Source organism: Vigna umbellata, chromosome 9, assembly GCF_029865625.1.
Source record: "Vigna umbellata cultivar VRB3 chromosome 9, Vumbellata_1.0, whole genome shotgun sequence".
NCBI lineage: Eukaryota > Viridiplantae > Streptophyta > Magnoliopsida > Fabales > Fabaceae > Vigna > Vigna umbellata.
This window is the reverse complement of record NC_142173.1, coordinates 16608475-16635251: the sequence shown is the minus strand read 5'-3', so window position 1 is coordinate 16635251 and position 26777 is coordinate 16608475. Positions and strand designations below refer to the sequence as shown.

Sequence of the window (26777 nt, the reverse complement as noted above, 5' to 3'; positions counted from 1 at the left end):
TACTATCTTTCTTGAAAAAAATTTGTCCTCAAATTTGTACCTACATCAAATGGAGACAAGTAATCAATATTGAAACTAGAACTCGCACCATAATCTTTAGGTAGATCAATAATGTAAACATTATCATTAATTTTCCTAAGAACTTGAAAGGTAGAAGTAGATCCCTCCTTCTTAAATTTATTCTTATCCCTCTTGAGTTGTTGTCCCTAAGAACTTGAAATGTAGAACTTTACTTGCCATAACAAATGCAGTTGATGGCACATGCTTTCTTCAGAGGCATTATATCTTCTGGCACCCCGTGCTTGAAATTGTAGATGTTGTGTGTCTAGTTCTCGAGTACCTGAGCCCATTTATAGTTCGATGTCTGGTTTTGGACCTCAACATCAAACCAGTCATATCCTTCTCTTGCCTTCCATAAGGTCTCGACATGCTCTTTAGGGGGCTAGCCTGAGTCTCTATAAAATTCTCGGTGCTCACCCCTAATCCTAAGGAAGATGTGGGTTTGAAGATAGTGGCACCGGACTACTGATACTACTACCATTGTTAGATTTTGACATACCTCTTAGAGGGAGACAAGCATTGTACTTCAACGAAGATGAACTTCTTTGACAAGCACGAACCACATCAAATATTACAAACAAACTTGGTGGTGAATTATGGCTCACCCACCTCTATTTATAATGAGGTGGTGATGGTTCAACTTCTAAACCTAATGGGACAAACCCATCCTAGGCAAGCTCACAAACCCTTCATGCCTCCTTAACTATCCCTTTTTGAACCTTCGTCACCTTTGTTTAGACTAATGTTTCGATTCATGTGCTAAACCTGCTACCAACAGTCACATCTCCTTGAATCTCGAGGTTTATCATTTAAACACCTTCATTGTTGTGCTCCTTTAGGCTGAGGGGCTACTATACTCGTACGAATACGATCAAAGATAACAAATTTTCTTTGCAAAATTTCTATTGTAAATTCAAAACATTAGGATTACCGAATGCTGACAACGACGCCTTGCTTTAGTTGCAGGAAAAGTACTAATACTCTTTGCATACCTTCCAGTCATGACAAAAATGGGGGCTGATGTATTGTATACGACTAGAGACCAATTGGTCTTGTCAATCAATATCTATAGCTTAGGTATAATTGAGACCAGTATCAAGGACTTGATATTGGATAACCTGTTGTAGAAGCTGACAATAAAAGAATAAAGATCACAAACAAAGGATTTTTCGAGGTGTGTAGATCACTGTCCTTAAGGACTTATCTGCAGTGTATTGTGCAAGCCCTCCAAAATATAACAAGAACTTCTCAGAATTTCTGAGGATCTCATAACTAGGAAGGATATCTAAAAGGAGAATAAAATAAACCTAGATAATTTTAGGAAAAGAATAAAAGAGAAAGAATGAAACCAAGAGAAGAGAGAATGAGAGAAGAATGATTTCTGATGATGTGTTTTGGAGTGAATGAAGTGCTCTATTTATAGATTTAGTGAACCAGGCCTATGATTAAAAATATCTGCCAAAATATTTGCTAGAGAAAATGATTTTTTAATAAAATAAGAACGTTGACAAAATCCTTGAAGACGCTAGAAGCACGAGACCTTGGGAGGCTATTGTGCACATAATGGTTTGGTCAAAACCATTCCACAAAATCTGCATCGATTCGATTCTTGTACACCCACAATCTACAAAAGCAAATATTTTGCAATACAAGATTTACAACAATCCCCCACATATTGCAAAAGATAAGAAACAATCATTGAAAGAGAGAAAAAAAAAAGAAAAATCCTGGGTTTTATAAGATGTAATGCATTAAAGCTTGTATAGCAAGCTATATGAACCAGTCCTAGATCGAGAAACTTAATACACAGTATAATTGGTAATACAAGCTATATGAACCAAATATACTTGAGTGTTTTAGAGGTTTATCAATCACCGTACAACCCCACAATCCTTGTTGTTATCGTTGTGATGCGCTTACTAGGCCATGCGCGTGCCCGATATTCATGAGTGCTTTAGAGATTATGCTAAGATCTCATGCAAGTGGCCCCACTTGACACTCATATAGGTGATTTCATCAAGTGTATGCTGCAAATCATACACCACTCATAGAGGACAAAAGAGAAAAGGGCATATATATTTCAACAAGTTCCTCTCACACATGCATGAGAGGTACTTTCAGACAGTGCATAATAAGAGGCTTTTGATGGAAAGAGAGGTGGGACTGATACCCACCATGGCACCTAAATTTGGGAGAGAGCTGGAAAGGAGGTAGTGGGAGAATCTAGCTTATTACCCCTCACCTGCCAACATAGTGGTGGTAAAGGAGTTTTACACGAATGCTAGGACATTTGGTGGTGCCACTCATGAGATATATGCAAGCTATGTGAGGGGAAAGAGGATCCCTTTTTTATGCTACCACTATTAATTCTTTCTTGGGTGCTGAATGGGAAGGAGAGCATTGTCAGTTTGCTTTAGCTATGGAGGAGGACATTAACTATGCTGATGTAGAGAGGACCTTGTGCATGGCAGGTGGACAGTTTCAGAGGAACAGGAATGACACGCCAATCCATATCAGGAGGGCTTACCTGACTCCTCTAGCAAAATATTGATGACATTCACTCATGCTAACATCGAGCCATGCTCTCATGTGTCAGACATCACGACACATAGAGTTATCTTCCTCTATTGTATGCTCTAAGGTCTTAATATTAATGCGGGACAGGTGATAGCAAATGAAATTAAGCAATATGCCCATGCCGTCAGCAACAAGTCACCTTTAGGGCATCCCTCTCTCATTACTCAATTATGTGAGCTAGCTGGGGTGAATACCTCCACTCCTCCACTTGAGCGACCTAAGAAGGAGATAGATGCCTCCTATTATACCCAATACTGCATACTGGATGAGGCAGAAATTCCTATGCCAACACCACATCCTCCCAGGTTTCATAGGAGAGCACCACAGCAAGATCAGCAGGAGCAAGCCCAAGAGGCTGCACCCTTCCAGATGAGAGACATGTATATGTCTCTAATGGAGGGTGAAGGCATTGTATAGAGGGGAACATGCTTTGCTGATGAACCTGACTTTCGCCTTTCTTGAGAGACAATTCATGTCTTAGGAAGAATTTCAGGCTTATGTTGCATGGCCTACAGATCCAGCTCAGGCTAATGGAGGAGCTAGAGCATCTAGAGCCACAACTATGGAGGAGGATGCTGAAGAACAAGAAGAGGAGGAAGAGGAAGATGAAGAAGAAAAAGAGGATGATGATGATGATGACAACAATAGGGGCTGATTTGTTGGAGAGCATCTACTAATGGATGCTGGATTTGATGAGGAGCATCTACTGATGGATGCTGGATATGGAGAGTAGCATCTACTAATGGATGCTATTATAACAGGATTTTTCTTTTGCTTTATTATTATGCATTTGTGAACATTGAATTTGGTACTTGGCCTAATGAGATATGTTTTGATGGTTTAGCTAATATGTGTGCGAGAATTACTATCTTGCGCTGCTTTATTGTGTGATTGATGTTGGGATGATGCATGGTCTAGTCTTATATACAGGTAGTTGCTCATGATTGTTAGAAACTGATGCATGATGTCAATTGTGATTAATTTGTTGGGCAAGATGTTATTGAACTGTGGAACTTGAATTAACCTGTGAGAGATTGGGCTCCAGAGTTTGATTGATTGAATGTTATTGCTTTGAAGCATGATTGATTTTGCCTAAGTTTCTATGATTGAACCACTTGCTTGCTTGTTACACATGATCAAGGTCATGTTTTCTTCTCCCTCAGAGCCAATATTAATAGGTGAACCCAACAAAGAGCAATGATTTTCTTTAACCTTTGAACCTTGAACCTAAATTTGAAAGTTGAAATTTTTTTTTTGAAATCCATACCTTGAATTAAGTAGAGTATGTGTATGTGGTAATGGAGAATGTTTCAAGTATGGGGTTGTGAGAAACCGGAAAGATCTTTGTGGAATTCATAAAAGAGCATTTACCAAAAGAAAAATTGAAAAGAAAAAATAAAAGGTTAAGCTCAAAGAAAGTGAAGTTGGAAATAACTTCAATTTGGTATCTCACATGAAAAGTAAAAGAGAGATTAATTGTTAATTTGAATGAATGAATTGTGCACCCTCTTAACTCAAGGAATTTTGTTGTCCAATAAAAACCAATTTTCTTCTTAGCTCAGTCGCAATACAAGCTTCAAAAATTCCTTGTGATGATAACTTGCTTATGAGTGTGTTTGAGTTATGGTTAAATGAAAGACAAAGTTGAGTCATGTGACATTGTGATAGTATAGTGTAAGAGTGTCACCAAAGGAAAAACATGTTCAAAAAACTCACCCTTTTTCGTCTCAATTATAGAATTACTTTCAAGTATATCACTTTTAAGAACTAAAAACCTATAGGTAGCACTATGTTCAGCATAGCCTAAAAACATGCAATCAGAGGTTTTAGAGCATATTTTCCTTTTCTTAGGATCGGGTAACATCACCTTAACTAGGCACCCCCACACTCTTAGATATTTAAGGTTAGGTTGATAACCTCTCCTCAACTCATAGGGAGTTCTATCAGTTTTCTTATGAGATATTCTATTTTGTAAAAAACACGCAGTAAGTAAGGCTTCTCCCCAAAGGTTATCAGGTGCACTAGAACTAATAAGCATCGCATTCATCATCTCCTTAAGAGTTTTATTCTTTCTCTCAGCTACTCCATTAGACTCAGATGAATATGCTGGGATTACTTCATGGATGATACATTCTTTAACACAAAAGTCATTAAACAATACATATCACCACCTCTATTTGATCTAATCCTTTTAATTTTCTTATTTAATTGATTTTCTACTTCAACTTTATAGGTTAGAAACACATCAAATGCTTCATCTTTATGTTTGATTAAGTACACTTTAGTGTATCTAGTATAATCATCTATAAAAGTTACAAAATAATTTTTACCTCCTTTAAACATGGTTGTTTTAAATCAGCTAGATTAGTATGAATTAACCCTAACAGTTCAGTTTGGCGTTCTACAGAAAATCATGTTTTCTTGGTTATTTTAGATTCTACACATATATCACATTTACTATTATGTTTATCATGCATATTAATTAATCCTAATCGTTGTAAATTCATAACATAGGAAGAATTCAAATATCCTAATCTAGCATGCCATATATCATATGAATCAACAATATAAGTAGAAGATTATGATTCATTAATATTTTCATAAATGTTAAGTACAAAGAGACATTGATCACAATATCCCTTCCCTACAAAAAAACATTATTTTTTGTCATTACATTCTTGTCCGACTCGAATGACACTTTAACCCTCACTTTTCCCAATAGTGCTACAAAGGTTAAATTAACTCTAATTGATGGCACATGTAGCACATCACTCAAGGCCAAAGTCTTTCTAGATGTGAGTTTGAGAAGAACTTTCCCTATTCCAAGAACAGGAGTGGTCCTGGAATCACCAAGATAGACATGATCTTCTCCATTGCCTACACTATTGTAAGAGGTAAAAGCACTTCTGTTTGCACAGATATGTCTGGTAGCACCAGAGTCTACCATCCACTTGCTCACATTGGTCATCAAATTTACTTGAGAAACAACCGCAACAATAATGTCATTTCCTGCGGCTATATTGGCCCTAGGAGGATTGTTGTTTTTTGCTCTACGCCTGCACCGTGGTGCATGATGGCCCGACTTCCCACATACGAAGCAATTTCCTTTCTTCTTAAAGGTGGGGTTAGAAGCGTTAGGGCGATATTTTTTAAAATTATTTTTCTTATTGTGATAAGGTTTGTGTTCGTAACTTTTTGGAGCAGGTTTGCCTTCTACCATGTTTGCTTTTGCAAACAAAGCTTTGGCCCTTGCAGCAACACACTTTTTCCTATTGGTATCTTCAATAATTATGTGAGTGATCAGCTCTAAAAGTGATATTTTCTTGTGTCTGGGTTTCAGTTGCTGCTTATAATCAGTCTAGGAAGGCGACAATATCTCGATTAGAAGCTCTGAAACAAACTCATCTGCTAGAAGAACGTGCTCCGCTTTGATATCTTCGAGTAGTTTGTGGTACTCATTGATTTATGACTTTATGTCCTTGTCTTCAACCATTTCCCAACGATAGTAATTCCCAATGATGAATCTTTGTCTGACTATATCTTCAGCAGTGTATTTGAGAATCGACGAGTCCTAAATGTTTTTCGCTTCCTTATAGGAACAGTACACATCAAACAAATCGTTAAAGAGTGCACTAAGTAAAGTATGACGACATACCTTGTTTGCATGAACTCAATCTTCAACTTGTTTTGAATTTGGAGGGAGATTGAAGTTAGGTTTTGAAGATTAAAGAGCAAAGGTGACTCTGTACATGTCTAAGAGGGTTAACACACGTTCTTGCCAGTTGACCAGAGAAGACTTCAATTTTTGATACATCTGGGAAAGGTTTTGCGAAGACCGTTTGAGTTCCGGAAGCAATATTCTGATTCTCCGGGATTGAGTTATTGTTGTCAGCCATAAGTCCTTAAGATTGTTGTAGAAGTTGAAAATAAAAGAATAAAGATCACGAACAAAGGATTTCCCAGAGCGTGTAGATCATTACCTTTAAGGACTTATCCGCAGTGTATTGGGCAAGTCCCCCAGGATACAACAGGAACTTCTCAAAATTTCTGAGGATCTCGGAACTAACAAGGATCTCTAAAAAGATAATAAAGTAAACCCAAAATATTTTTAGGAAAAGAAGAAAAGAGAAAGAATGAAACCAAGAAAAGAGAGAATGAGAGAAGAATGATTTCTGATGATGTGTTTTGGAGTGAATGAACCAAAATATCCAAAATATCCGTCAAAATATTTGCTAGAGAAAATGATTCTTTAATAAAATAAGAACGTTGAAACCAAATAAAGACGTTGACAACATCCTTGCTTGCAGAAGACGCTGAAAGCACGAGACTTTGGGAGGTTACTATGCACATAACGGTTTGGTCAAAACCATTCCACTAAATATGCATCATCCGATTATTCTGCATTCACAATCTATGGAAGCAAATATTTTGCAATACAAGATTTACAACATAACCTACCGTCAATATAAGAATCGTGAGGTGTTTTGAGAAGGACGAGACTAGATGTTAGAGAGCAAGCACCATATATATACCGACATCTCTTATGGTCTATTGAAAATGTAATGTAGGAAGATTTAGCCAAAACGAAGTCTTGCTTAAGAGATAAGTTAATCATTGAACTTCTCATCAATGGAATCTTAAGTTATAAGTCATTCGAATATACTCATGGTGAAATGAGATAAACATTATAACTAATATCTTAATAATAATTTATTGTTTACTTTTTACATTAATTAAGATTTAACTAAAAAACTTTAATTAAATATTAACTCGAACCTAAAAATATTTTTTACCACGTCCTTTCAAACAAGAAACTTGGAAGAAAAACACCACGTAATGTGAAGAGGTACTAAGAAAAAGATATGAAATGATATCGGGCTGTCGAAAATACTTTCTGCCATGCACTTTGTTTATCTATACTTGTTTTGAAACACAGATAGAAGAGAGTGTAGTCATAATCATCATGTACAAGCACTTCTATCGATAACATCTCACAACAAACACTTATTTACACCTTCTTTTACTCTCATTTACTCATTCACAACCGTAACTTCACGTGCCAAATGTTCACCCATCACTGCTCACCATCACTCAAACAAAAAGCCATCCATTCCCATCAATACGTGAAAAATTAAGCCACGTGTCCTACATCCATCAAATTTATCCAACACGTGGCGTTCATCAAACGCTACCAAATTCAATTGCCCTGGCCCAATCAGTTGATTCGATTTCACCTTACTATAAATAACTGTTTTGAATTGACATATTATGGGTAGGCACACGCAGCCATTAAAGTTTCTCTCCCTTAAAAAGACAACTTTTCAAAACAAGAAGAGACACGGAGAGAGAGAAAGAGTGAAACAGAACAACGTAAGACTTCAATCCAACAGAAGAAATGGTGTGTTTCTGTTTTCTGGTGGATCAGAGGAGGAAGGTGCAGCGGAGCAAGCCGGCGGCGGGGACGTGCTCGCGGTGCGGCGGCGGAGCCAGCGTGGCGGATATGATGACACAAACCAGATTTTGCTACATTCCATTTTACTCCAAATCTTGGAAAGCTATTATTTGCACTTTTTGTGGAGCCACTCTCAAATCTTACAGATGAGCACCACCTTAATATTTTCATTTCTTAATGTCTCACAGTATATGTAATATACACAATATAATCTATGTTTTCGTTTATTAGTTTCTTCTTTGTTTTTTGTTTTTCTGATACTTTTCTTCTGCTCTACAACATTTTCTTGTCTCCTCTGGCTGGAACCCAACAAGTTAGATACTTATTTACTGTAGAAAGTGAAATTTTTACATAAAAGATTTAAATATAGTACTTTTTGTTATCTTTATCTTTACAGTATTTATTATGCAATGCTTCTTGCTTCGAGTGGTAGAAGAAATGGCTTTATCAGAAACTCGTGTATATGAAAGAAACTGTTAAGAAAAATAGTTTCTGCTTTAATTTCACCCACGACGAACCAGCGTCTAGTTTATGAATACTTTCCTCAATTTTATAAATTTTAATTCATTAATCGTGTTAAATAATGTACTTCAACGATCCTCTATGTTGAAATATCAAATATCTGTTTTTTCCACAAATACAGTTTCAATGGGAAATTTTAAGGAAATATTGTTTTCCCTGTAAAGGAAAATAATAATAAAAGAAGAAGAAGAAGAAGAAATAAATAAAGAAAAAAAGATATTAGATTGTCTTTCTTTCTCAATTTAAGTTCTTCTCATGTTTTGGGATTGAGTGTTTTCCTGGAAAATTGGAAAAGTTAAGATTTTGTTACACAAGTTTTTGTTATTGTGATTTTTAATAATATAATTTCATGTTTTAATGTCTGAATGGAGAAGGCAAGCTTTGTTATTTATGAAGTGAAAGTATGTTTGAGTAATTATAGGTTTAATTAAATGCTATGGGGACGTTGTTTATGTTTAAATAGTTATAAATTATCGTCTTAATGATGGATGTGATTGCGAAAGTGATTCCTTATCATCATCCAAATTCTTTCTGATAAGATAAATTTCATTAATAGTTTATACTTCTGCGTTAAGCTACGTTTCATCAAAGCATTAAGTCATTGCCAAAAATATGTATTTTGTTAGCAAAACATTATTATTAGAAAAATGCTCTCAAGATGCATTCGCTAAATACATGAGTCCACGACTAACATTCGGTAGATAACGAACAACATATACATGATTTATAATATTAAATTATTACAATTTATTTTTAATATTTATTATACTTTTAAAAAGATATGATAACGAAAAATTTAAAAACGAAACATTTTCTCTGCTCCTTATTATCCTGAAAAAGTAGGGGCATCATTTGTTTTTGAATCGATAACCATCTTTCGGTTAACCTATCCTTCTCTGTCTCTCGAGACGAACAAAGGGTAGTACAAAAATATTCACCTGTTGTTCATCAACTACACCTTTTGACCTGATCTTAGGTCCTGACTCACTCTCCGTAGCCGAACCTTGTGGAGAAACCCTTGAATTTTCAAGGGATCTCTAAAGCTATAACATTAGGAATTGTTTTTAAAATTAAAATATCTCTTATTGTTTTAATCATGTCTTATTTTGTACTTTTTTATTGGTAACATAATTTGTACTTGTTTACATTTTTTTCTATGTTTTTACCATTGATTTTTCTTTGTCTCCTTACTCCATCCCTCGTCTAATCATGTTTTCATCCCCTTTTACATTTCTACTTTCACGGTTTTTTTAGTACACATTATTTTAATGGAAGCATATCAATTTTAAATAATAACTTTCAAAAATTGTATAATGAAAAAAAAACCTTTTGAATGAAAACTTTTTTCCGTCAAAAAATAACTTTCGAATGTCGATATCCGTTTAAGAAAAGAAGTGGGATGTATGATATTTTAAAATATAAAAGATAGTTTTAGAATTTAAAAAAAATATGATGATGCAGGAAGTAATGTAAGATGGTGTAGGAGTAACTTCTTGTTTTTAACTGCTTTAATTAAGGGACAATTAAAATCTTTCTTCATTTAACAAAAACCAAATAATGCTTTAGACGTAAAAATAAGAATAAAGAACGGGGAATTATAAATACAAAAAGGAAATCAAGTTTATGGCAAGAATTTTCATTTGGGTCGGAATAAAAACATTAAATAAAAAATAATCGACATAGTCTAATTAAAAGGTATTAAAACTTGTTCATTATGTATGACACTAAATTTATTTATTATTTTATAGTACTGAAACGACGTGGTGTTCACGTACAATTGAAACTTCTTCCAATTCGGATTGGACGAATTGGGATTCCTTTTTCTTTATTAACTCTTTTAACCTAAGATAAATTATCATTTAGTACATATCAAAAATATCAACATGTATAAAGTATTATATATGATATTATATATCAAGGCGGTTAACAAGTGTCAATCATTTTTAAATAAAACTATTAAGTTTTCTGTGTATTGCATTGGTGTTTTATGTTTCTTAATTTATTGTTTTAGTTAACGTGTCCCTAGAGGAAAAATACTTGTATATAATTTAATCATAATAAAAATATATGCAGTGAATCAATATGTTTGTTATAACGAAAATATCAATTATAAGAGTGGAAAAAGAAGTTATTTAAATCTATTCCCATCACACTTTTAATATTTACATTAATTTGGGAGATTTCATATAAACTGATTAATGTTTTATATAACATGAAAAATGAATTTATGTTAGTAAAATACAGAGATAAATATGTTTTTTTTTTCCTGAAGTAATAGATAAAATTGAAAATGATATTGTATTTTCAAAAGCATTGATTAAAAATATATAATGAATAATTGATACCTTCAGATATTTACAACCTACGGGTAGCAGATATTTTAATATCCATTATAAACAGGTCGGTTGGATATTATACTACCCACTCGTGGATACCTATTATCTACAAAAAGAAATAATTTAATTTAAAATAAAATTAATTTATATATTTTTAGATTAAATTTAATTAAAATTAAATTTTAGTTTATATTTTATTTAATTTATATTAAATTTTATATTTTTTTGTAATTTTATTTTAAAAATGTATAAAATATATATTTTTTAATATTTGCTGGTATTCGCGAGTTTTAAAATATTCACGAATTTTTTTGAAACGGATATTCAGGTAGCGAGTCAGGTTGCAAGTGGAGTTTTCATTTTTGGATCGGGTTGCGGGTAGACATTATCCGTACCCGACCCGTTGCCATCCTTAGTGGTGACACATGTTATTTAATTTTTTAATTAAAATAAATTTTCAAGATTAATACATGATGAGTTTATTTTAAAAATTTAAAAGATTAATTAAATAAAAATGAAAATCATTTTCATCATAAAGATTCGATAGTGAAATCTATGGCTTCTATTTTTCATCACTTCAACACGTAATATCCCACTCTCCTTCGTCATTTTTACCACCTTTATTTTTGCTAAACATTATCTTCAACCACCCAACACCATTCACCTCCACATAATCACCAAAAACAAAGACTATCAAACTAACAACTCCATTTTTCTAAGATGGGGCAACTTCTTCCCTACCTATTGCTCCATCACCTCCAATTATTTCATCTCTCTCATCTTCTACGTAACTCTAATACATAACCAACAATCAACAATTACCAATATTGGTGAATCAAAATTATAAAACAAGAATAAAAATGGAGAAAGAGAGAAAGAGGGGTAGGGGTAACACACACTGCTAGCCTAGAATATATATGTTGTTGGGAATCCAAGTGTGAGTCTAAGTCCCACATTGCATAGAAATGAGAAAATAGAGCAGTATATAAAAATGAAAGAGCCATTAACCTTTTGCCTTAAGGTTTTGGGTAAAGAGTGGTGTCGATCCCCTATATAGTTGGCTCAGATGTTATTATTGATGCCAACAGTGGGGTTCTCGCTCACACAAAATTTGGAAACTTTGATCATTAAAAAACAAGAATGAGTTGGGTTGGGCTCACCACTCTCTACAGCCCTTATTTTTTCTATCCAGCCACTACTGTTGTTTCTATTTTCTACAAAATTTTCATTTTAATTAAAAAAGTTAAATAACGTATTAGTAGTTCATCTAATGAATTAAAATGTCGTTTTTCATGTAGGATAAATTTTAATGATTTTGAAAAATACAAACCAAAATCAACGTTTTTAAAAATACAGGATCAACCACTGTATAAGTTTCAACTATAAATCATTTTTAATTTTAAGTAATACTTCAAAGACTAAAAACATATTTATTCTTAAAATATAAAATATTTCATTTATCAACAGAAGTCTTCAATACATAAACTATACAAAGCAAAAACTTGAGGCATTAGAAAACAACTAACTTTATATAAGAGAGATTCCAAATTTATTTAACACAATAAAAAAAACATAACATTCCCTAAATTTGTTATTTTTAAATTTCTTACATTTTTTAAGTGATCAACTAACATCTAAGATTTAATAAAATTTTATTAGGATAAATTTTTATGTGAGATTAAAAATAGATTATATTATAACCCAAAATTTAGGGCTAGGGTTAGTTTTTCATTGATATATTTAATCAATATGGAGATAATATGTTACAGTGAGTAGTCATAATGAAATTCAGACCTCAACATAAGAGTAATAAAGTCATTAAAAAAGTGATAAAAAATGATAAGTGATTGAAAGAACAAATCAATCAAATGGGTTTAAAATAGTAAATTAAAATCCCAAGACAATCAAAATATCAAAGGAAGTATGTAGGCATCAACATATAATCAAGGTCATATCTCTTGAAATAAGGTAGAACAAATATACATGAAATGTTTTGATTTAAAGCCTTGACTTGAAGAGATGCTAACAAGTATACTTGCATTAACAATAAGGAAGAAAGTACAATCATAAGAGCAACACCGTTTCTAAAACAAAACAAAAAAACAAAAACCATAGATGACCAAGTAGAGAAACATAATCAAACACTAGTGCAAAATGAAAAATAATGAGATATTAGGTTGGTTGTTAAGGAATCCATGTAAATAAAAAGCAAGATGAGAATTTTGTAATAAAAGATTATATTACATCAATTAGTTACGCAATCGGTGTAAAATCTATGCCGAAGTCAACTATTATATTGGGTGGGAGAAAAATGGATAAAAAATCTACTCATGTTTAGTCTATTTACATCTAAGAACCGATGTAAAAAAGACTTAAAAATCCTTTTCTAAACGAAACATTCTTTTCATCCTCTTCAACTTCTTTCTCTCTCATTTTCCAAGCCAAAAACATTTTTCCTTTTCACTGCAATGCCCATGTCTCATATTCTTCTTCCTCCATACAAGTTTTATTTCCTCTCTTCTTCAAACCAGATATGGGCATCACCATCACAGATCGTCGTAGTGTGCTGGACTGGCAACATCGTCGGTGCCATACCCTTCTCCTCTCATATGCACATGGCTTCCTCCTCTCAGATCTACCATGGCCAATATAAAGAAGATGAAGAACATGAAGTGTCCGGAAACAAGGAAAATAAAGGAAAGGAAAATTGTTTTTTTTTTTTTTCGCTTCACATTACATCGGTGGTTGTACAATTGCTAAAAATATGTTAAATTTATTATATCAGTAATATCTACATAAATCTAAACCTAATGTTAAGTAAGTCTTATCCGACAATGCCAATAATATATATATATATATATATATATATATATATATATATATAAAATAATTTTATTATAATTAATCAGAATAAATATATAATTTGGAACAACTAAAGAATACAATATATCTTAATACAAATAACTAGCATTAACAAATAAATTGTATCATATGGTTGTTTAATCAATCTTGGATTGGACAGTCCATACACTAAAAAATGACTACAACAACCATCCAAGAGACCGAACTGTCATAATGCACAGACTGAACGATCACCCATAAACCATGATTTGGCCTAATGATGATTAACTTACAACAAAAATATGATTAGTACCAAATGGACCATAATTAAGTGGTTAGTATCCTAAACTCATTCTGAAATCTATAAATATAGGTTTAAAGAGGTAGGTGATTGCATTTATCATGCATTAACTACATTAACTACTGACTTTGACGTAAAACAAATTAGATTTGTCACCACTTATAAATATACTATAATCATAGTTATCTAAAATAAAACAACCCTAATAATAATTATATCAATAAGAACTAAACTTAACCACTAGACAAACAAGAAGGTGATCATTATAGAAGAAACAAACGGAAAACCAAGAACAACCAAAGAAAATAACAGGGTGAGCTAGTGTCCAAAGAAATTAGCATATCATAACTTAATATATCAAACTTAAATAAACAATTCACAAATTTCTATAAAACATATAATCATATGACAAATTATCTCTATACTAAATTATCCAGATATGATGTTGACATAGACTTCACTAAAGGTGTGCACTTATGGTAGTATTTATACTAAATTATTCAGATATGATGTTGACATAGCAAAGTATAAAATTGACCTAAACATGTTATATTAACATTAGAGTAACACATTCAGATCAAAAAACAACGGAAGCAAAATGAAAGAATAATGTGCGTACCTCCTGCCATTGCAATTTTGTAATCCAAACACAGACAACTTTGTTTTCTAAACCTTAACTCACTCAAACTCGATGGTGTGTTTTCTAAATAGAGGAGTAGGCTTAGTGATCAAAACTGAGACTAACTCATTCCCTTATATAAAGTTTGGCCATTACAGGTTCAAAATAAATGGGCTTTACGTTTAAACAAAATTAATAACTGCTCCATAACCTCTATGCAGTTAAAAGGATAAAAATAATGGCTTAATGAACCACTTTATGTTCCTTAAAAATAGGAACTGAAAATGCTATAATATTTATTTTATATTTAAAATAATGCTAACAGAATATAAACGAGTCATAACGATAGGTCCTCTGATAGTGAGTGTTATCTTCCATGTACCATAATATATATTTCTCTCAACATTAGCTCTCAACTTAATGCATAAACCATATGTTTATGCTAGATCAAAACTAAATGATATCTTCTCAAAATAAATGTGCACAAAAACATATGAGAAAAACATCAAACTAAATAAGAGTTTTATTGAAAATAATAAATGTACTAATAATGAAATTACATCGTGGAACCAAGTCCCATTTGCACTACATGATCCTTAAAATTCTTTGGTGGCATGCTTTTAGTTAAAGGATCAACAATCATCAACTCAGTGCTTATGTGTTCAATGACCACTTTCTTTTCCTTAACACGTTCTCTGATGGCTAAGTATTTGATGTCAATGTGCTTACTTCAACATCCACTTTTATTGTTCTTAGCCATAAACACCGCAACAGAGTTGTCACAGTACAACTTTAATGGCCTAGAAATAGAGTCCACAACTCTAAGCCCAGAAATGAAACTCTTTAACCATACACCATGCGAGGTAGCCTCAAAACAAGAAACGAACTCAGCTTCCATAGTAGAAGTAGCAGTTAATGTCTGCTTGGAAATTCTCCAAGATACAACTCCACCAGCTAACATAAAAATATAACCAGATGTTGATTTTCGTGAATCAACGCAGCCAGCATAGTCTGAATCGGAGTAGCCAATCACTTCCAAACATTCAGTTCGTCTATATATAAGCATGTAATCTTTTGTCCCTTGAAGATATCTCATTACCTTCTTTGTAGCTTTCCAGTGGACAACACCTGGATTACTCTGATATCTTTCCAAAACTCCAACAACATACACTACAAAAAAGAAGGGCATTACCGAAGGCCAGAAGCCCTCGGAAAAAGCCCAAAACCGTCGGTAAAAGGTAATTACCAAAGGCTTATCGACGACCAAAGAGCCCTCGGTAAATCCCTTGTCGCTAACATTTACCGAGGGCTTTTGCCCTTCGGTAATTACCGAGGGCCAAAAGCCCTCGGTAATTACCGAAGGGCAAAAGCCTTCGGTAATTACCGAAGGCCAAAAGCCTTCGGTAATTTCGGAAGGGCGAATATTCTGCTGTCCAGTAACCAATTATTGAAGACAAAAAAAAAAGTAATGGTGGGTGATGAGCAAGCCTTGACATAACAGTAAAGTTGGTTCTTTTCACCAAGTCTCAACCCAGAAACAGCAACTACTTGCAAGCATCACACTACATATCTGCTTCCTCATACCCCACCTGGTGGGAGTCTCACGCACAATCACCCATTTTATTGGTAATATTAATGGAAAATGTTAAACCAAGTTTATAAAAACATGCAAACAAACAAAAATAATGCATCTGAAGGTTACAACAAATTAATCATTAATCACTAAAACAATCCTCCAGGGGCAATACGCACAAGCTAACAACTAGAAACCTCAACTTTCACTGAACTCTACAATGCAATATGTGGCAATTTTGGACTTTGGATTGAGTGCGTGTTTTGGTTTCTCGTTGGATCAATTCAAGCCATGCATGACCCATTGTTTACATCAGACTGTGGATCAAAATTCCAATTGTCAAACCAAAAACGTACTGAATGTATTTGGATGATTGTTGCTTTTTGTTTTCTTGGCTCAAGTAACTAAGTCATAAATATTCTAACTATCTTAACTAATCTCTTTTCTCCGTGAATCCTAACATAATCTGGAGACACAGAGGAGGCCACTAGAAGCACCTATTAGAGGAGTACCTAGTAGATGTGAAATAAGATTTATACGGTTCTTGTGTTTTTCCTTGGAGTAGTAAACTAAAACGTAACACTGCCTCTACCAGGTATTGACATACAAATAGAAATCTTAATGAGTAGTAAACTACCCCCAAAGAACATTCCAAGAAGATTCTAGACATCTAACTTATTTGTCTACCTTATATGAAATGCCAAGGATTGGAATAACAAGTAAAAATATGACAAAAACTATGTGTGTTGTGAAAAACATGTGTTGAATGACCCACTCCAAAAAACAGATTGCAAATTACAGTGGGGTTGCAAGAACAAAAGGAATAATTACTAACACCCAAATCATTCACTGTTCGAGACTTTGTTCAATAGGGATTTTACAATATATATATATATATATATATTATATGTATGTATATATGTATGTATGTATATATGTATGTATGTATATATGTATGTATGTATATATATATATACATACATACATACATACATACATACATACATACATACATATATATATATATATATGTATGTATGTATCTCAAGATATTGCTAAAATTATAGAAATAAATAGCTAATCATATGTAATAAAAAATATCTAAATTATATATATATATAATATATATAATATATATATATATTATTATGAAAATTCCTATTTATTCCTTTATCATATTTTTGTTATCAGAGCATATCAGATCCCCTCTACTTATAATATTGACTCATTTTTCTTAATATAAATAAAGTACTTGTGCTATCTTGGAAACACAATTTCAGCTTAATGTTTCTCTCTTTAACATGGTATATAGAGCCACTATCTCCAAAAGATTTTGTTTTCTCCCAGGTTCGCATTCTCTCTACAAGCTAGTTTTCCCTATCCTTAGGTTATTATTGCCTTTTCTCCAACTCTCTAGGAAAAAAAATTCTTCCAACACCGTATCAACCTCCAGAACAGATTCTCTGATCTTTCCTAACCATATAGTTAGTATTGAGAAGGACGTCTAACTAATCTACATGGGCTTCCAATATTAGGTTATTGTTAAGTGAGTTGTGTATAAATCAATTTCACTACCACTAGTGAGTTCATTCCTACAGAAAATTGAGAACAATGGATAAAGAGATAAACAAACACTTTAATATAAATCTTCTTTCTTATATAAACTTACAATATAAATATTATTAGTTGTACCTCTGAATTTGTAATGGTGAAGGTTAGCTATTGGATTTCTATAGTAGTGTATAAATACTCATAAACTAATCACCATGAAAAGAATCATTTGAATATGATGTGAAAGATATAAAAAGAAAAAGAGAAAAAAAAAAACAACACTTTGATATCTTTGATAGAAATAAAACCTTGAAACAGTTTTCTACCTGAGCAACTAGTCGAGCAAGTAGTGGCATCCAAAACTGCTGACCCTTGTAGTGTAATTTTGGGTTAAAATGCTGCATAATTGGCTATAGCAAGTGTGATTTGAAGCATCTGGTTGTTTCTGTCCATTGTGAATGTTTGAACAAGTTTATTTTACCATTTCAAACCTGTGTGCACTGTTCATTTCGTCAGATTTGAGCCTACATGCAAAATCACTTCCTAAACCATCAATTTTGCTTAAATTTGGAAGTGAATTAGTGATTTTGAGTGTAGTGTGATTCCTTGTTGTTTCAATGTTTAAACACCTTTAAATTGATGATATAAAGTTGCTTGAATCATCACTTGAGCTTTAGAAACACTGCCACTCATTTTTGGGTTTGAAAGCACACTTTTAAAGCCATTTTTCTGGTGCAGTTTTCATTTTTAGTGTGTTTAGTTTTGTACAATCTTTAAATTTCAATTCTGGGTTGGCAAGAGCTGGTTACATGTTTGAAAATGGAATTATATGATCAAAAAAGTATAATCCAATCATAAAAATATTTGAAAACCAAGCAATCCAGTTTTGAACCCCGAAAACCGAAAATCACAAAATCTGCACTTCTTTGGAGACTTTCATCAAACAGTTGCATTTTTATCAAACACCTTACTGCACTACTTTTGGCTCTTCGTTTTTTACTTTTCTTGCGTGCTTAATCTGATCTAGTGCCTCTCCTAGGTTCCTTTTGTGTCCCTCTATTGATTCAAGGCTTAAAATCATTTGAAATCCACTTGTTTGGCCTTCAAATTGTGCTACAAAGTCTGTTACTTGAAATTAAAATCTGGTGCAGTGCAGATTTTTGCTGTGACTGGTTTAGTGTGTCGTAGGGTGTTGTGACGTTTTGGTGAGGCGTCCAAGGTCCAGAATTCTTGCTCCAAGGGGGTAGCATACTAGGTAATGGAAGGGTTGCTGAATTGGACAAAGAAGTAGCTCTAAAAGTAGCAATTTGGCTTGATTTTCAACAGCATTTCACCAACTTGGAACCACTTTTTTAGGTTCTAACAACTCAAACTTTGAGTTTTACCTAATCCTTTGCTTTTGACTAGTTTCCCAGGTTCATTTCACTACTTTATACTTGTTAGGATGTTGACATTACTTAAAATGAGTCTATATTAGGTGAATTGACAATTTCTCACCTTATAAGTACACTTTTTATAATCTAAATACTCAAACTTTGAGTTTTAGGTTATTCTTTGCTTTTCACCACTTCAACAACTTTGTTTGGTGAATTGAAACTTGTTAGAACTCAAATTTAACTCAAAACCAAACTGCTACTCAAAATCACCTTTCTACTTCCCAAAATTGACTCAAAATTGGTGGTTTTGAAAGTGATTTTGTGCCTAAGCCATTCTAACACTTTGCTAATCATTTTAACAGTTTTAAGTCATCAAAATACACTTATTTGAACTCTAATTAGGCATAAAACAGAACTGCAACTCAGATTCACTTTGCAAGTTCCAAAAATGGCTCAAATATGATGGTTTGACATACTAAATTGCATATAGGTCATTCTAACTTCATATCAATGGTTCTAACAGATTTAATACATCAATTTGGACTTGTTTAAACTTCCAAATATCACTGAATCACAGCAGAACGAAATTTGACATGTAATGACTCAATTAGGTACTTTTTACTACATTTTTTAAGGTTTTAAGTAGTGTCATTTTGAGTTTTAGGGAATTTTTTGCTTATGACCACTTTCCTACCATCATTTCACTACTTTAGACTTGTTAGGATGTTAACATTACTTAAAATTACTCTACTTTTGGTGAATTGGCAATTTGTCACCTTTTAAGTGAACTTTTTAGGTTGAAACTACTCAAACTTTGAGTTTTAGGTACTTGTTTGCTTTTGAGTAGTTTCCTATCTTCACTTGACTAATTTATACTTATTAGGATATTAACATTAGTTAAAATTAGTCTACTTTAGGTGAATTGCAAATTTCTCACCTTTTTAGTAGACTTTTTTAGGTTCTAACTACTCAAAATTTCAGTTTTAGGTACTTGTTTGCTTTTGAGTAGTTTCCTAGTGTCATTTCATTACTTTAGACTTGTTAGAATATTAACATTAGTTATTCTTAGTCTACTTTAGGTGAATTGTCATTTTCTCACCCTTTTAGTACACTTTTTTGGGTTCTAACTACTCAAACTTTGAGTTTTAGGTAGTTTATTGCTTTTGAGTAGTTTCCTAGCTTCATTTCACAACTTTAGACTTGTTAGGATGTGTAGAATACACATTCTTAGGTTACTATAGGTGAATTCCTAATTTCTCACCTATTTAGTACACTTTTTTAGGTTTTAAGTACCCAAATTTTGATATTTAGCTACTTCATACAATTTGACATCTTTCTTAGCTTCATTTAAGTTCTTTAAACTTGTTAGACTAAGAACATTACACATTGTTAGGTTAGTTTAGGTCAATTTCGAAATTGTCACCTATTTACAACACTTTTTAGGTTTTAAGTACTTTAATTTTGAGATTTGTGTACTACTTTGAAATTGACATGTTTCTTAGTTTCATTTAAGTACTTTAAAGTTGTTAGGATATGAAGATTGTACATTCTTAGGTTACTTTAGGTGAATTCCCATTTTTTCACCTATTTAGTACACTTTTTAGGTTTTAAGTAGCCAAATTTTGATATTTAGCTACTTGATACAATTTGACATCTTTCTTAGCTTCATTTGACTACTTTACTCTTGTTAGGATAAGAACATTGCACATTCTTAGGTTACTTTAGTGCAATTTGCAACTTTTGACCTTTCTAGTGCATCTTTCCGGTTTTCATAAGCAGATTTTGATTTCTTTCCTATTTTCATTAGTTACCATAGTTTTCAATAGTCTTGTACCATTTAAAACATGTTTAGATAGTTACATTACAGCTTCATCTGTTAGTTTAGAGAATTTTTCATGATTTGAGATTTCTAGCATAGTTTTAGGTTCTCAATAGTCAATTTTTGAGTTTTTGTAGAGAGGTAGGTTTTAGGTTGTTTCTTAACTTGCTTTTAACATTTAAAACTTGTTTACAAAGCTGCAGTGCATTTTACTGCACTGCAATTAGTGTAGTCCTCATTTCTATACTAGTTTGAGTGTACTTTTAGGCTTTCTTTTGTGAGTTTTAGAATCTCTTAGAATTAGTGACTTTTGAAGTGCTCTTAGTTTTCTTTAGACATTTAAGACTTTATTAAGAAGTTTCTTTACAAGTTTGTTTCTATTTTAGTTTAGTTCTTACTTTTACCTTGTTTAGCCTAGTTTTAGAGTGCTTTGGTAGGTTTTGAGTATTGAAATTTTGAGTTTCTTGAAGATTTTAATTTTTAAGTTGATTTATAGCTTTCTTTAGTCATTCAAAATTTGTTTAAATGGATTTTACCTCTGTTTCTGAATGATTTTTATAGATTTGTTTTTGAATTGATCTTAATAGCAGTTAAGTATCTCAAAATAAACTTTCATTCTCTTATTAAATAGTCCAAACAAATTAACAAATAGCTTTAACCCCATTACCCAATATATGATACATTCATGCATCAGTATTTAACATTCCTACATATTAACTTAGTCCTCAAAACCACATGCTCATGACCATATTACAAAAACTTCTCTGCATCTTTATTTCCTAAATATCCCTTGCAACTACAACATTTGCACTACTTGGTTACATTTAATCTTATCAGCACAATAACTAAGAGTATAACTAAATTCAATAATCACCAGCCATCATACAATATTCTAAACTCAAAAGATACAAATTTGATTTTTAGTTTCGTCCAACTCAAACCAGATTTCATCCATTACGTTTAATCCAAACAAGGAATTAATAGCTCTCCATACCTGGAAAATGTGTTCGCCCTCTCTGCAAAATGTTTCCTCCAAACTCCGTAACCTCACCCGTCTCGCACTCAACCCGAAATGCTTCCTAGCTTGCACTCGCACCTTTCTTTACTCTTTAGTTTCTACAATCACTTGCATTAGTCTATTTCTAACCCTCTCTTCATGATTGAACTCCAATAGAGCCTCCCAACCCACCACTTTGCGATATACAGCCCAAAATCACACTGGCAGCTGGGACAGGGATGACTGCAAATCACTCCTCCAAGGTTTCGTGCTTAGGATTGATGCAAAGGACAAGGGTTTTGTGGGCGAAGGGTTTCGAGCCAAGGGGGAAGGGGGTTTTCGTGGCCAGCTTCGAGAGGAGACGAAGATTACTACTTTGGTGCGAAATGAATTCGAGAATGGGAATATCCTATTTTTGGCCCTAATTGCTGGCCTTTTAACTCTAGTAGATCTTCTTAATGTTGCATCATCATTTTCTTGAGGAAATTGTTGCTCAAGCAACTGTTCAGTAGGTTGTTCATTATCATATTGTTGTTCCTCATTAGCAACTTGATCTGGAAGGTCATTTTCAGCAGGTTGTGAAGCTTCAATTATTGTTTGTTTAACACCCATTTGTGTTTGAGGGTTGTGAATGACAACCAATCTATCACTTAAGCTAGAGGGTTGAGCTTCATAGTGATCCCTTTCATTCCCAATGTTTGGAAACTGATCACTCCCACTAAGATTATGGGAAACTGATTACTCCCACTAAGTCATTCTTAAGAAATTTTGCATTTCTTGACTCCACAATCCTAGTGTTATACGATGGACAATAGAATCTATATCCCTTAGACTTTTCAGCATATCCAATGAAATACCCACTTATAGTCCTTGGGTCTAGTTTCTTCTCTTATAGATTATAAATTCTCACTTCAGACGGACATCCCTAAATGCGTATATGTCGCAAACTTGGTTTTCAACCTTTGAATAACTCAAACGGTGTCTTTAAGACGGCCTTGGTTGGGACTCGGTTTAATATATACACAACCGTCTTTAGTGCTTCAGTCCACAAGAATTGAGGAAGTTTTGAATTACTCCTCATACTTCTCACCATGTCCATTAAAGTTTCGTTCCTTCTTTCTGCCACACCATTCTGATATGGAGAACCAGGCATAGTGTATTGGCAACAATTCCATGTTCTTGAAGAAACTTCGCAAACGGACCAGGTGCTTGTCCATTCTCCGTGTATCTATCATAATACTCTCCACCTCTATCTGATCTCACAATCTTGATTTGCTTTCCGCATTGTAGCTCAACTTCAGCCTTAAAAATTTTAAAGGCATCCAAAGCTTCATCCTTAGAACGAAGTAAGTAGAGATACATATAACGTGAGTAGTCATCTATAAAGGTGATGAAGTATTTCAGACTACTTGCGTCGATATCCGGACAACAAATATTTGTATGAATAATTTCTAGTAAACTTGAACTCCTCTTAGCACCTCTTTTGGACTTGTTAGTTTGCTTACCCTTTATGCAATCCACGCAAGTCTCAAAATCAGTAAAACACAAAGTACTAAGTACTCCTTCATTTACTAATCGCTTAATTCTCTTAATGGAGATATGTCCTGATGGAAGCTTAGCCATGCTTAGAATGACCTGGACCTTGCAGACAAAGCTTCAAAAAATCCCAGAACAGTATTGGTGCAGCAGATTGAAATCAACAGTGTGAATGCAGCGGAAATTGAGTGAGATTGGTTGATGGTTGGTGTGTTTGAGTGGAATGAGTATGTGGGGGAACCTCACAGCTCAGAAGGCCTTCCTACAATGGAAGGAAGCTAGAGGAAAGGGAAGAGAAAGTAGAGAAAACAAATGACTCAAGAGCAATAGGGCTGGAAATTAAATTCAGCAGCAATTTACTAAGCTCAAAAGTCCTTTACATGGTGAAAGAGGTCTCTTATTTATAGGGAAATAAGAGCCTCAGATCTGAAATGAAATTCAAAATGAAATGACAATTAAATTGAAATAAATGGCTCCAATTTTGGTTTGGGCAGCAGCTCACACAGCTCATGTGAATTCTTGGGCAGCAAGTTTGAAAAAGGAAAGCGCCAAATTCTATTTGGTGGTTTTGGCCAGCAGCACACATGTAAAACACCTTTGTTTGATAGCTTGGCCAGCAAGCTTTTCCCCCAAGTCTTTATATTGGCAGCTGCTTTTTATTAATCCTACAAAGCAAGGAAAAATGTGCTTTTAATTATGGGAAAAAGAATCAATGTAAATTACCTTCCATAAAAGCAAAATGGTAGGTGATCCTTCTTCCTCTTGAATCCTCTTTGCCATGGCTCTAGTAAGAGGTCCAATGTGCGTCTTAGATGGTCTTCCGTCAGACGCTCCCTCTTGAAATGGATGTGTCCTCAGATCTGATTCACCCTGTTGATCATTCCCTGTGAAAGGAATTAAATCGCAGATGTTAAAAGTATGACTGACACCATAACTTTCAGGGAGATCTAAGATGTATGCATTATCATTTATTCTTTTGACCACTTTGAATGGACCATCTCCTCTTGGACTAAGTTTGGATTTCCTTTGAGAGGGAAATCTTTCCTTTCTCAAATGAAGCCAAACTAGGTTTCCTTCTTCAAAAACTATTTTCTTTCTCCCTTTGTTGTTGTATTCTGCATATTTTTGAGTTTGTTTTTCAATTTGGATTTTTGACCTTCTCATGTAACTTCTTGATGAACTCTGCTTTAGAATTACCTTCTTTATGAAAAAAAGAAGATGATTCTGGAAGAGGTAGTAAATCAAGAGGTGTGATAGGGTTAAAGCCATAAACAACCTCAAAAGGAGAAAGATTAGTAGTTTTGTGGACTACTCTATTATAAGCAAATTCAATGTGAGTGATGAGTCGTTATTTCTTGAATTATATTTGGTTTATTGCACTTAAATAAACCAGGGAATTGTGTTTAATTGTTTGTTATTTCCCCGTTTTCCTAATTCTGCTTAATTTGGTTGGAAATTCGTAATTGTGCTAATTTGGGTTTTCTGAAGCTAATTATTTGATTTATTAATTACAGGAAAATTTTGGAAATACAATGTGGGACATTTGGAAGGTTGTCACTTAATTCAAGACTCTTCATAAAAGAAGTGTGCACAAGAAAGAGGACACTATGGTGATTTTACTCTTTGGGCCTTTGAGAAAGGGGTGCTTTAATTGAAAAAGAAGCTGCTGCACATTAAGGAGAGGAGTCAGCTTGCTTCAAAAAGAAAGTCCAGCTTGCACACGGTGAGCAGCAGCGGGTGGTGTCCATCAAAGAAGCAGCGTCCAGCACAGCAGTGGGGCCCTTGCGCACATGAAGCGTCCAACTGGCTTGGGAGAAAGCAGGCATTAATTTGGAGAAAAGCACACGGAAGGAGTCCAACAAGCTTGGAGGGGTGCACACGGAAATTAAAGTTCCAGCAGAGAAGAAAGTAGCAGGCCTGGTAGGTGCACACGTAGTGGAGGAGGGCTTTTAGCAAATTCTTTGGCTGCCACGTCCAGCTGGATTTTAGGGAGGTTGATCCAGCAAAGCATGTGGGCTGATTCATGTATCACGGCAGCTGGTCTAGAAAGAAGAGTGGCACTCAGCAGCAGCAACTCACGTGCGGACAACATGTCCAAGAGGTGTGTGCTTGGAGAGAATGGGAGGTGCACACGAAAGAAAGAGGTCTAGCACGTTGAGGGAGAGGGTGTCTCGGCCTAGTGTGGTCCAGCCGTCACCTTGAATGAGGGCATCTTCTTCCACTGAAAAAGAAGCACATTTCAAAAAAAAGAAAGGGGGGCTGGACGTGTGAGGAGCCAGTCGCCACCTCGGGGGAGATTTTTATTTTTGGTGTAGGGAATGTAAGGACGGGAGGAGTGTGTGTCTCGGCCTGGGCAGAAGAGAGTTGCCACCTTGCACACGGGAATCAGCTTTGGAGAAATGGATGTAGTGAGGATGCCTGGTGATAAGTGCAAAAAAGTAGTTAATTTTCATATGGAATTTGAGCACTTATGTTTTGAATTGAGTACATTTGTATCAATTTTCCCCAATCTAAGAAAGATGAAATGTAATCACATGTTTCTGAGTTATTGAGTAAAAGGAAATCATTTGATCCCTAGTTTGTATACATTTCAGGTAAACTAAGAGAGAAGAGCAAATTCTGCAATATTTCGCCCAAGCTAGAATGATTTCGCTTAAGCTAGAATTGTCCAGGAAGCCATTACCTTAAAAGTCATTCTCGCTTAAGCGAGAATATTTTAGCTTAAGCGAGAATGATTATCTTCTCCAAGAAGTTTCTTCTCGCTTAAGCGAGAATAATTTAGCTTAAGCGAGAATTCGGGCAGTTTATATACTTACGAAGCAGAAAGAAAGGGGAGAACGGGAGCTACGGAGAAAGAGTACCCAAAGAGTTTTTCTTCCATTTTAGCTTTAGGACCTTCTTCTTCATCTCTTAGAATGTCAATGGCTACCATGAGTAGCTGATCTCTTCTCTTGGGATTGAATGTAATCGATTCGAACTCGGATGTAATCTGGTGATATTTATATATAGCATTTCTGTTTTTATTCAACATTGGTATTTTTGTTCTACTCTTAATGCTTGACTCTACCTGATCAATAGTTTCATGAATGTGGATTTTAGACTTGACTGGGAAGTATTTCTAAAACCCTGATTTGAGCAAGAATACTTGATATTCTGTGATGCTAGGGATAGATTTCAGTTTATCAATTGCTTATAACACTTGAATATAATGCTGGAC

The 26777-nt window shown here is 34.0% G+C and overlaps 1 protein-coding gene and 1 pseudogene across 1 annotated transcript; one reads left to right on the top strand and one right to left on the bottom strand.

Moving 5' to 3' along the window:
* Positions 1-7919: 7919 nt before the first annotated feature.
* LOC148192724 (uncharacterized) lies at positions 7920-8327 on the top strand. The gene has a single exon (XM_088099670.1). The coding sequence runs from the start codon at positions 8033-8035 to the stop codon at positions 8237-8239; it is 207 nt and encodes a 68-aa protein (XP_087955796.1). The 5' UTR covers positions 7920-8032; the 3' UTR covers positions 8240-8327.
* A 7111-nt stretch (positions 8328-15438) lies between these two features.
* On the bottom strand, positions 15439-15897 carry LOC148192723 (secreted RxLR effector protein 161 pseudogene; annotated as a pseudogene).
* Between the last annotated feature and the right edge of the window lie 10880 nt (positions 15898-26777).